The sequence below is a fragment of the Alligator sinensis genome, unplaced genomic scaffold, assembly GCF_000455745.1.
Source record: "Alligator sinensis unplaced genomic scaffold, ASM45574v1 scaffold645_2, whole genome shotgun sequence".
In the NCBI taxonomy this organism is placed as follows: Eukaryota; Metazoa; Chordata; order Crocodylia; family Alligatoridae; genus Alligator; species Alligator sinensis.
Genome location: NW_005843108.1, coordinates 76,670 through 88,354, shown reverse-complemented (window position 1 = coordinate 88,354; position 11,685 = coordinate 76,670). Strand labels below are relative to the sequence as shown.

Here is an 11,685-nt window from a genome sequence, read left to right as displayed (position 1 = left end):
CCCCATGCAGGCCAGATGCAGCCCACAGGCCTCCAGTTAGACAGCCCTGCTTTAACTTATCTGGGATGGAACAGACCATTTATTTACACAAGTGCTACTGATCTGAAATGAAAATTCAACATGATTGATCTGCTTCCAAATTTGTATAAGTTTTCCATTTTAAATCCACACAACACTGATACACTGAGGAATGGCATTGTAGCATGAAAGGTATTTTGAAATTTTGAAACTGAAATCTTTACAGTGAATGGAAATTGCACAATCGTGCTTGAGAAGGGTTTAAAGAAACAAAAGGATTTTACCATTTGATCTATATATAAATAAAAACAATGGTTTGTTGCATTACTTTGGAAGATTCTGTACAAGTTTCTGTGATTCACTTTAAATATAACTTAATTTAATCTAGGCTATTTAATGACAATGGAGAGTCGAGGTTGACAGTTCTAATATAGAACTTGCAGAATCATCGCCTTTAAACACTGACTAAACAAGGAATAACATAAAAGGTTTAGAAATAAGACATTTTAAAATGAAGCCATTTTATGCTAGATCAACCATTTTTGTAAGCTGACAAGTTTTAGCTTTCAGTATACAATTCAATACTTTACCTGCTACATTTAGTATAAAGTGTACAAGTTATCACACCCAAATTTACAGAGTAATTGACTTTGGCCCTGGTCTTACTCGGACCTATTTACACATTTGGGATAAGTAACCAGGTTTTTTTCCTTTAATTTTTATACATATGTTCAAACTTTAAACCAACATTCAAATCTTCAAAATCGTACAAGAGACAAGGTATTTTAAATGTACATCTTCGATTATTACAGTACTGCGTATGTATATGTAATGAGAACATGCTTGTAGGATTTGCTAAACTCTCCACTGCTGACTATTCACCACGTTAAAGTTTTGAGGAAAAACAAAAACAAAACAAACCCAAAAAACCTCTTGCACACTCTCCAACTCTTGTTCCCAGAGGGATCTCCTGAGTGCTGGTAGGTTTAGATTGCCATAGCTACTGTGAGGCTGGGCAAGAAAAAATTCAGCTCCTTCAATAAAAGGCAATGATATGCCTCAAACCGCCCCCCTTCTCCTCTCCCCCACCCCCCAAATTAGGCATGCCAATCTTTTCATTAAAGAGATCTGTGTTACTATAACTAGATACTATATGCTGGCCATATGCAGTTGTGTGTGTTATATCCAGTGACAACACTCATATATGCTTATAATGGCCATATCAACACAGTAAATATATCAAGCCACACAGCAGCGCCCTCAAGCATGCTGCGCTGGTTCAGGCAGGCTGCCTCTTACAGCAGATGCAATGCACCCTCTGTGTGGTGTGGCAAGCAGGCTAACTGGCATGAGGGTGGACTAACTGAAACGGTCTTTCTGCAGTAACAACTAGTCCACCTGATGCACCACACAGACAATGCTGCACTACTTCCAGTTTAGAAAGCCGCTTGCCTAAAGCAGCACAGCATGCTTGAGGACTGTGCTGGGCACAATACATTACTGCAGAGATGTGGGCAACTTAATTCTTCAGGATGTGTGTCATGAACACAATACCCTAAATCAAATGAGTTTTGGGGCAGAAATATTAATTTTGTTTTGAAGTGGTGGGTTCTCAAAACTCCAGTGTTGATAACAGATTGTGCTGTTGAACAAACCGACCTCATGAGCAGAGACAGCAATGAGTTCACACTCCCCAAACCTTGAAGAGCATTAGTAGCATTTACAAGTTCTGTGATTTCTCTTGCAGCTACACAAATGATAAAGGATATTTTTTTTCCAGTTTAAAGCCTACCTCAATCAAAATGAACCACCATTACATACAGGGCAGTTATTCCTGTGGAAAATCTCCAAAGCACTAGTTGATTCATAATTAAAAGAACCATGTGCACCTGCAAACAAGTAGACAGGTTTTTACAGAAGGCCTCTCTGTGGTAAGTTATATACAATATAGTGTTCTTGTTTCCCTTAAAGTGCTATCTTCAATGCTGATTCAGAATCATCTATTGTTTTAAGAGGTCTTTTAATACAGCACCGGCACTGGCATCAGGTGATACTGGCAGTGGTGTAAAAGTAGGTAAGGCATCAGAAATAGGTTTCATGAGAAGATGCCCAGGTCCACCCGCTGGGGTGATAAGGGGCACTGCTGCTGACCGGGGTGCCAAGAATGGATTTGCATCTGGTCTTCTACTGGTTCCTGCGCCAGCTGCATCTGAGATGTAACAATTTTTTATGTTTAGAAAAACAGTCATAATCCATCAATCTTCAAAGCATTTGTATAGAAAGCAAGTCAGTCTACCCTATCTCTTACTTTCTAATGCATCAAATTAAATTGTCTTAACTCAGGCTTCCAGGCCTCTAAAACCTCCCTAGTTATCCACTCTCTCCTCTCTAATCACATCGTTCATCATTCACACTTTTCAACGATGCCAGTTTTGATCACACATGTCCGTTTCTTATAAACTGCCTTGTCTAATGCTGAACTCCTTCCCCAAACTAGCTTTAGATCAATCAGCCTAAACTTCAGTGTACAAATTAACTTTCAATCCCAGATCAAATTTAGCTAATTTTCCTTTAACTGCAGATATAGTGAGGGGAAAGAAAGAGAATTTTACCTTACAGAAGACAACCAATTAATACTGCCACTGCACAGAGGTGGCTCACTGTTAGCCTGAATCAGGCAGGTCATAGTAGCTGATGAAGTAGGCTGTCGTCTTTGAAAGCTTATGCACTTCTGATCACTAGAAGTTCCACCCTGACCTACTTTCTGCCTGCCATTGCATAATAATGTAATAAAAGGACCATTCAATTGCAGCCCGTGCTTAAGATACAAACCCTGGATTTCTGCCAGGCCACTGCTTATGCCACAGCCTGGCCCCCTCTACCCCTTCCAGCTTCCTGTCCGTGCCTTAGAGAATGGAGCAGTGGAGTGTGGTTCAGGGAGCTGAGGGTGAGCCTGGGGCTGTGTGAGTATGTGGTGCTTACATGGACACAGGCTGCGCCCAGACAAATGCAGACACCTGGCACACCTTGCACCACTGCGTTTTCCCCAGGGAATGCCTGTGTCACGTGCCCTCTGGTGCACTGCAGGTTACTCTAGGTGGGGTAGAGGAGACTGGGGCCAGCAAGTGTGTTGGCCCCAGCAGCCTTTCCCAGGGGCCAGGGAAGTTGCAGCTGTGGCGTTCCTGCAGCTTGGAGCCTGGCCGGCAGCTGAAGCCTGGCTCCCACCGGCCAGGCTCCAGTTTTGGGCAGTGAACGCTGCCTTCATGTGTGCCACCATACTCTTTTTCTGTGCACGTTTTTTTGACCCCTGGATCTCCAAGGCAGCAGTGCAGAAAACGCCTGAATGTCGTGTGTGCCACTGCAGACAGGTCTGCGGCGCCACATACTGCACTGCTGTGCTTGTCTGCACGTGGCCATAGTATTGCAGTAGGATACCCAAGGAGGTGCACAATGCAGCAGTTTGGGCAGGGCATCTGCATGGCATGAGACCCAGGGGGCTCATGGCTCACCTTGGTGTGGCCTGTGGGAGTGCAGTCCTAGCTCCTTAGAGGTTGGACAGGTCTGAGTTAACAGGTTTCCTAAAGGAGCGTTTATTACATAACTGGTTCAATTCTTATAAATGCAGCAAGACTACTCAATTAACTGCATATTTACTTGAATAGTGGTTTTTACATCCTTACCGAGTGCTTTAAATCTGCTTTTATATGGTTCATTTCCAACCACCAAAAACTTAAGCACCAAAACAATTAAGGAATGTAGAAAGGGTGATTGGCTTTGCAAGGCATCAGTCTGGTTCCTAAATGAATAAATAGGATCTTAGAACTTAATTTTTCTTCCAGACAAGGAAGCTGGGCTTTTGCCAAGTCAAATAAGTACTAAGTCTATTATATTATTAATGTACTACAAGTTATAAGAGTACCAATGAATAAGAAATGTCATTTAAAATTTATTGAAAATATTACTTCCAGAGAAAAAAATATGTATGTTCAACTAGACATTTTTTATTTATATTAGGAGTCTCCAATTTAGTTGCATCATAAAATAGCTGGTTTAGCTTAATTTTGCAACTTAAGAGCTGATCATTTTAAATTTTAGCAAGTTTCTGAAACCAGTGTTTCTATACTAAGGTAAAGCTTTAACTATTGGTTAAAATCACAGTCTGAATGCAGAAATCAGACTGATTAAATTGAGGATTTGACCCCGCAAGTTCTGAGCATCTTAAATAGATTATTCTGGTGCAGGTGCCCAGTAAAACCAGAAGCTAAATCTCTGCTAGAAAGTATTTCAAACACAGGAATAATTATTTCAATGCTGCTAAATTAGGGAACAACTAACAGAATTTCTCACAGCTCAGAAATCAGGTATGCTCATGACTTTAAAATGATTTGCTAGTCCTACACAAATCCTTACCTACTCAACAGTTTTAAGTATCACAAAGCCACCACAAGCTTGGCATTCTTGACTCAATGAGACCCAGCTCGATCAGCAGGGATGCCTCAAATCAGTCCCAGGGCGCACTATTGATATAACTATGCACAGGAAGGCTGCCCAACATCTGTTTGGCTCTAACAAGTGCTGCTAGCTTCACTGTCAAAAGAAATAAATTCACTCAGGCGTTAAAGCTGTGGTTTTTCAAGCTACCATTTTCAGAGTGGTCCAAGGCAGGCAGCAGTCCTAACCCCTTTAGGCTCCTTTGAAAGTCCCACTCTTGGTCCTTGTCTATGCTACGAAGTTCAGGTAGCAGAGCTGTTAGCTGGTGGCATATAGGGGAACTCACACGCTGCACATCACTGATACAATTCTGCCAGTGCAAGGTAGCTTTTGCTGTTTGGGAGAGATGCTGGAAGTTTTTTCCATACCACAGAGCCCAGCTGTCCTAGCATTGACAAGATAGTTAAAGCAGCAACACATCTTTAATGCAATACCAGACTAAACTGCTATACTTTTTCACATACCACACATGCTCAGATAAGACATGCACCCTTTTTTCAGAAGGCAGAATGAAGAAAAGACTTTTCTTGCCAGCAGTGAAAACTGTGGACCATTCCTCCATCAGCAGCAGCTTGAGGGGCTCCCTTCAGCAATTCCTCCTCTCCCCTCCCCACCCTATTTCACATTGTTGAGAGATACCCTCAAGTTGCTACCAGATTAGACCTTGTTGCTGCTGAGACAGTAGCAGTGGCTGGAGCGGGGGGGGGTTTCTGAGTGAAAGAGAGTAACTCTGCACATGCTGGACAGAGAACAGCAGAGTGAGCATGCGGGACTCCCTAACTGTGGAGTATAGGACCCCTGCGTGCTTATTGCATGGCTCCCTGGTCCAGCATGTGTAGGGTTACTACTTTCCCTTGTCTCTGGGCAGACCCTCCTGCTAACTCAGCAGCAGCATCTGCCCCAGCAACAGCCCACGGGTATTCGGGGGCTTGGCTGCATTTCCTCGCTTAACACATCAATTTCCAGTAACGGATTTTCATGGAAGAGGTGCGTGTAGTAATACGTGAGAAAATATGCTATTAACATGAAGACACAAATAACCATCTTATTTCTGCTGTATATAAACTTTCAAGTTTTCCATCAAACATTACCTTGCATCTGACTGCTGGATGTAGCACTACTAGGTTTTCCAATTCCTGAAACTCCTAAAGGCTTCATGTCATGGACTGAGAGCGTAGGCGGAGGAAGGGTTGGACGGGATTCTGTTTCAAGAAACTTCACAAAAAGTTCTGAAAAGGACTAGATAAGAACATGCACAATAGTTAAAATATTTAAAATGTTTGTAGGGATATCAAGAAATAAAATGCTCTGTTGCTGAAAAAACCTGAAAAGATTTGTACTGGTGTGCTAAATCATGGGAAATGAGTCCTTAAAGCCTAGTGATTGTGAAGTTTATTTGAAAATTACCAGTATTTTTGTCACTCTAGGTTGACAATGTAAAACGTTGATCGTTTCAAAGATAAATGTTTTCATCCAGCCAAGTTCTGTTACTAAGAATCTTGGTTCTTCTGGAAGCTCAGGCCTGTACTGACATCATAGCAGTGTCTGTGTTTGTTTAATGAAGGAAATAATGTTGGGGTTTTTTTAAGCCCATTATTTTCTCTATTTTGTTATCTGAGACATTGTTCCATGAATATGGAATAAGAAGTGCTTATTAAGTCAACAGGAGCAGACTTTGGATTTTGCTGAAAGCACATGTGGGAAAAATGGGAATGTAAGCCTTCACATAATATACATCAGTATTTCTAGCTACAGCAGCTAAGAAAGCAGCCACTTTTCAAGTTCAAAGGGGTGGAAAAGCAAAACAATCAAAATATAATTTCACAGTCTGATATCCTGCAGACTGTTGAAGACTTCCAGACTCCCAGATGTATTTAACCTCTAACTCTTATGGCTCACAAGATAAGCTCCCTAGTGGATGATGAAGTCAATGGTCCCTAGAACAGCAGTTATATTTTGGTACTGATCCAAGCACTTGGCAAATTAAGTCATGGACTATAGATGAGGGTAATTTCTGATCTCAGGAAATACTTGTTCATTACTAGTTTAAACAAAACAGTTGCATAATGAAAAAAATAATGGCAATTCTATTACCCTCAATAAATTCAACATTAAATGAAGTCCAGTATAACAATGAACTAGAATGTAAGCATTCATACACAACTGCCCCAACTTTTCTATTCAAACAACAAGAATACATAATGAATTCTTACGCTATTGAAAATGGATTGATGGGCTGGTCTTAAAGGGGTAGTGGGGACACTCTTTGACCCAGCTCCTCCTCCACCAAGCCAACCAGTCACCCATCTGGTAACACCTCTTTGCTCTTCAGACAATAACTGGAAATAATTAAGTAAAGAAATACTTAAACAAAAACATCAGAGAACAATACACTAAACAAAACAAAACAATGTCAACTCATAGTACCCTCTCATAGATAACAAAAAACAAACAAGGAAGTGTGTGCCACAGCATCTTATGGATTAATAAATCATTAATTAATGACAAAAATTTTAAAAACAATTCTCCGCCTCAAAAATGTAACCAGTCTAAAATGTTACTCAAAAATTTTGTTAACATAAACCTGTACGTGACCTAGTTTGACTGCCTGACATAAATATATTCTTTCTGAGACTGTCAATGTACTACTATACTCAATAACAACCATATGAAGTTTCCTCTTCTGCCATATCAAATTCCTCCAACCAAGAGAGTTCTGCATCTATTCTATTAAAGTCACCGCTCAGGATCATGCTGCTTTTTAAGAACGAGCACTGATGAAAAAGCAAAAGACACTCTTCCATGGATGCTGCTTGTCGTTAATGTTAAACACTGTGTAACAGAGCCCAAGGTCTTCTGTTCCTTTAAGAGGGAAAGCAGCCCAACCCAGGAGCTCTGTAGGCAGGCAGGGCACCACAGCTGCAGGCTGCCAAGGCAACAGGCTAATGGGTAATTAGCAGGCACCTGCAGGTGGCCAGGCAGACAGGGGCCACGTGACTAGAAGGGACAAGGGAAGCTAGTGCCTCAAAGTCAGGCCCAACCCAGTGGGCTTAGGCTAGAAGGCCTAGTTAGATTAAAGGGGCAGAGACTGAGGGGGTCAAAGCCCCAACAGAGGGACAATGTACTGGTAATGCCCGCGAGGCATGAGGCATGGTAAAGGGGAGGTGTTGGAGTCGCACAATTAGCCAATAGTCTAGTCTCTAGACTGGAGACTAGAGGCCCAGTCATGAATCTGGTACCAGTGGGACTAAGGCTCAGCAAAGGTCCAAAGGCAGCCTCCCTATTTTATGTCCATCAAGGCGTGGCAGATGAGACAGAGGGGGCACCCTACAGGTGGAGCATGGCACAGTCGCAGAGCCACCAGGGGGGTGTCATGGCCGCCCCAGGAACCCAACGTGTTACACACAACAACAGGAAACATTCTATTTTACAAACATACCGAGTGTGGAAAAAAAAGCTTACATTTCCATGCAATATTACCTGATCTAGCTCTTCCTTTTTGATCCCCAAGATACTTCCCATTAGCCTTAATGCCTCATGACGCTTATTTTTTGGAGTATGAAAATGCCCAATGAAAAGATTTCTCATCAGGACCCTATAAAATTAAAAAAAAAAAGCTAACTGATATCGTCATCTTGTGCTCAACTGTGGATCTACTGTATACATTTTAACACGTAATTTTTTTTATTTATTTATTTTGCAACAATACTGAAACCTCACCGATTTGGAGAAAATGGGAAATGACTTCAGTAAAGCAAAACTAAACAGAAATTGAAAGCAATAATATGATGTCAACTGCACATGCTGAGGTTCTCATTCAGGAAAGCACTTATATACATGCTTACATGCTGTCCAGAACTGGGATCTATTCAAGCTGAATCTCCAAATCCAAATCAAATCAGGAGACCCTTTAATCTCTCTGAATTGAATCAGAACCCTCCAAATCAATTCAGAGAGATTCGGAAATATTCAGTGATTCCGACATAGACACAGCTCTACATTTTTTTTTCTACATACCTCAAGGTACCAGGCAGCTCATGAATGCTGAGATGGTGGGGCAGATAGAGTGTCAGCAGCAGACCCGGAAGCGGACCAGAAGCACTTCCGATCCACTTCTAGGTCTGCTGGGGAACACACCAGGGGGCCCCCCCATGCTCCCCCAGCTTGGCGACTGGTGCCTCTTGGGTCTCAGGGAGGGGGCACCCAGGGTCCCCCTGTGGCCAATCACCGAGACGGGGGGAGAGCAGGGAGGTCCCCCAGCATGCTTCCCAGAAGTGGAGCAGAAGTAATTCTGGTCCACTTCCAGGTTTGCCGCCCAGCATGCAGGGGGGGCCCCCTGCGCTCATGTGGGATGCTCCAACCGCCCCACCATCGCAGCATTCACGAGCCATGCCTGGCACCTCAAGGTACGTAGAAAAAACATTTAAAGCTGTGTCTATGACTGAATCGCTGATTCTCCAAATCAGCATCGAATCTTCCGATTCAGCCCAATTGAATCGGGAAAGCGATCCGAATCAACAAATCGAATCACTGTCCCTGATTCAGGCCAAATACAAATTGAATATGGCTGGTTTCGCACACCCATACTGCTTCTTATACCATAAACAAAGAGAGGGGGGTGTAGCCTAAGAATTACAAATAGCGAGGGAAAAAAAAAACAGACCCAAAGCAGCATTATAAACAATCAGTACTTCTGTTCAGACAAACATTTTGGCTGCTTGCAGACATGAAAACAACCCCCACAAAAACAAAAAAACAGTGCTTTACTTTCAGCTTGGTGCCCCTGCACTGAGTGCAGCACATGCCCAGAAGAGGCATCATGTTAGCTGGACCCGGCTTGCCCAACATTTGTATAGATTGGGCACTTCAGTGGGGCTTTTTGACACTTATCTAAAAACTAACTGAATTGGCTATTAGATACAAATGTCAAAAAGCCCCACTGATACACCTGATCTAAACAGATGCTGCAAAACCAGGCCGACATAATGCATTACCTCTTTCAGTAAAGCGCTGTTTTGTTCTGTTTTTTGTACATATCTGTCAGTGCCCTTAATTTCAATTAGCAAAACTAATCTACAAAATGCCAGTGTATTAGAAAATATGCAAGTAGGTACCTAATATTGTACATTAATCCATTAATCTTACAAAATAATTTATAGGGCAAGAAGTAAAAGACAAAAATGTATATACCTAATTTAAAACAACATTACTTACTTGTCCACTTTCCCTTCTGTGCTGTTTATAAGGTTCATTAGCTTATTTTGTGCATCTTCTAACATTTCTTTTCTGATCTCACCTAGAGAATTAATGGCATTTCACTGTAAATTAACTAAAATAAATTATTTTGACATCAGAAACATTCTAAAAAAATCAGTAATAGACAGATTTGCATTTTTAAATAAAATGCAGCAGGCAAAAAATAATCATTGTTTGTAAATGTATTTGGAAAGTGTCCACACACAACTATTTAATATTTTCATTTATGAGCTAAATTATACAGCACAATGCATTAACATTATGTCTAAAGCACAGATGGCAGGATATAAGTCAGCTGAATGAGGTTTGGTAAACTATTCGGCTGTGTTCAAAACTGGAGAAGGTCTCCTGGGTCATCAAGTCCAGTCCCCAGCGATTGTAGGCAACTACATTATAAGCCTTATACAAAATAAACATGCTCCATCTTTAAAGTGTGGCTGTTTTCCCCTTTCTATGCATTTTAAAAGACAGCTCGGAGACTTAGAAGTCTTATTTAATTTACAGCCCAAGTTTATTCATGGACCGTTATACTAAACTGGAAATTGAGACCTTCCAATTCATGAGCAGAACCTATCCCAAAGGGTCTGGGGAAGAAGCTACAGGTGGACCTCAAGGGAACTTGGAAATACTGTACTTTTTGAGCCACTTTCCCACACTGGGAAAGTACAGGGTTAGTTTGCTCATGTGAATACTTCATCTACTTCATCCTAGTTTATTAATGCATGCAAGTTCTTACACCCTTCCTCTCTTGGGGTTTTGTTTATTAAAATAGTATTCCAGTTTAATAACAACCTATCTTTAACAAATCTCTCAGACTCTACAGCTCCCTCTCAAGACTCAGCTCATGATATCTGACTCCTAATCCTCTTGCTATCAAAACTTCTACCCCTTCTCCTTGCAAGCCTCTCCCACCAGGCCTCCTGTTGCAAAACCATTCCCTTGATTGTGGGTCCTGTGTGTCCAACAGTACACATAGGTCTTGCAACAGAGTGCTGGAACATGCTTAAGCAGGCAAGAACTAATGCACTGCTGTATTGCCATTGTACCAGTAACCCAAGTTGCAAAAAAAGATTTATGCAAGAGACTGAATTAGCAATTTGGAAGCATGAAAATTCAGTTTAAAATGGCTAAAATGAAGTCTCTCAGCTACTATGAATATTCTATGATGCACAGCTAAGAGAAATGGTTACTAGAGTCTTTTCATCATATGGTAAAATTCACAAATGAAATTCATAAAAACAATATTACCTCATTAAGCGAGGGGCACGACAAGTCTCTCACTGGGGTTGTAGAGAGGCAGCAGCAAGACGCCAGACTACCATGTGTAGACCCTGAGATGGTGCAGAGTCATTTGGAAGAACTGGATGCCTTTAAGTCGGCAGGCCCGGATGAGCTCCATCTGAGGGTGCTGAAGGCACTGGCCGACATCATTGCAGAGCCACTGGCGGGAACATTTGAAAGCTCGTGGCGCACGGGCCAAGTCCCGGAGGACTGGAAAAGGGCCAACGTGGTCCCCATTTTCAAAAAGGGGAGGAAGGAGGACCCGGGCAACTATAGGCCAGTCAGTCTCACCTCCATCCTTGGCAAAGTCTTTGAAAAAATTATCAAGGCTCACATTTGTGAGAGCCCGGCAGGACAAATTATGCTGAGGGGAAACCAGCACAGGTTCGTGGCAGGCAGATCGTGCCTGACCAATCTAGTCTCTTTTTATGACCAGGTTACGAAACGCCGGGACACAGGAGGAGGGGTGGATGTCGTATACTTAGACTTCAGGAAGGCCTTCGATACGGTATCCCACCCCATACTGGTGAACAAGTTAAGAGGCTGTGACTAGGATGACTACACAGTCCGGTGGGTGGCGAATTGGCTAGAGGGTTGCACCCAGAGAGTCGTGGTGGATGGGTTGGTTTCGACCTGGAA

At 42.2% G+C, this 11,685-nt stretch overlaps 1 protein-coding gene across 2 annotated transcripts in view; it reads right to left on the bottom strand.

Moving 5' to 3' along the window:
* Positions 1-522: 522 nt before the first annotated feature.
* The window catches only part of TRIP11 (thyroid hormone receptor interactor 11), a 62,061-nt gene continuing 50,898 nt past the window's right edge, over positions 523-11,685 (bottom strand). For both annotated transcript variants that reach the window (XM_025193844.1, XM_025193845.1), the window contains 5 exons: positions 9,724-9,805; positions 7,990-8,104; positions 6,723-6,848; positions 5,601-5,748; positions 523-2,227 (listed from right to left, as the gene is read on the bottom strand). In XM_025193844.1, the coding sequence (XP_025049629.1) occupies positions 2,019-2,227; positions 5,601-5,748; positions 6,723-6,848; positions 7,990-8,104; positions 9,724-9,805 (680 nt within the window). In that variant the 3' untranslated portion in view covers positions 523-2,018. The remainder of the gene's footprint in view (positions 2,228-5,600; positions 5,749-6,722; positions 6,849-7,989; positions 8,105-9,723; positions 9,806-11,685) is intronic.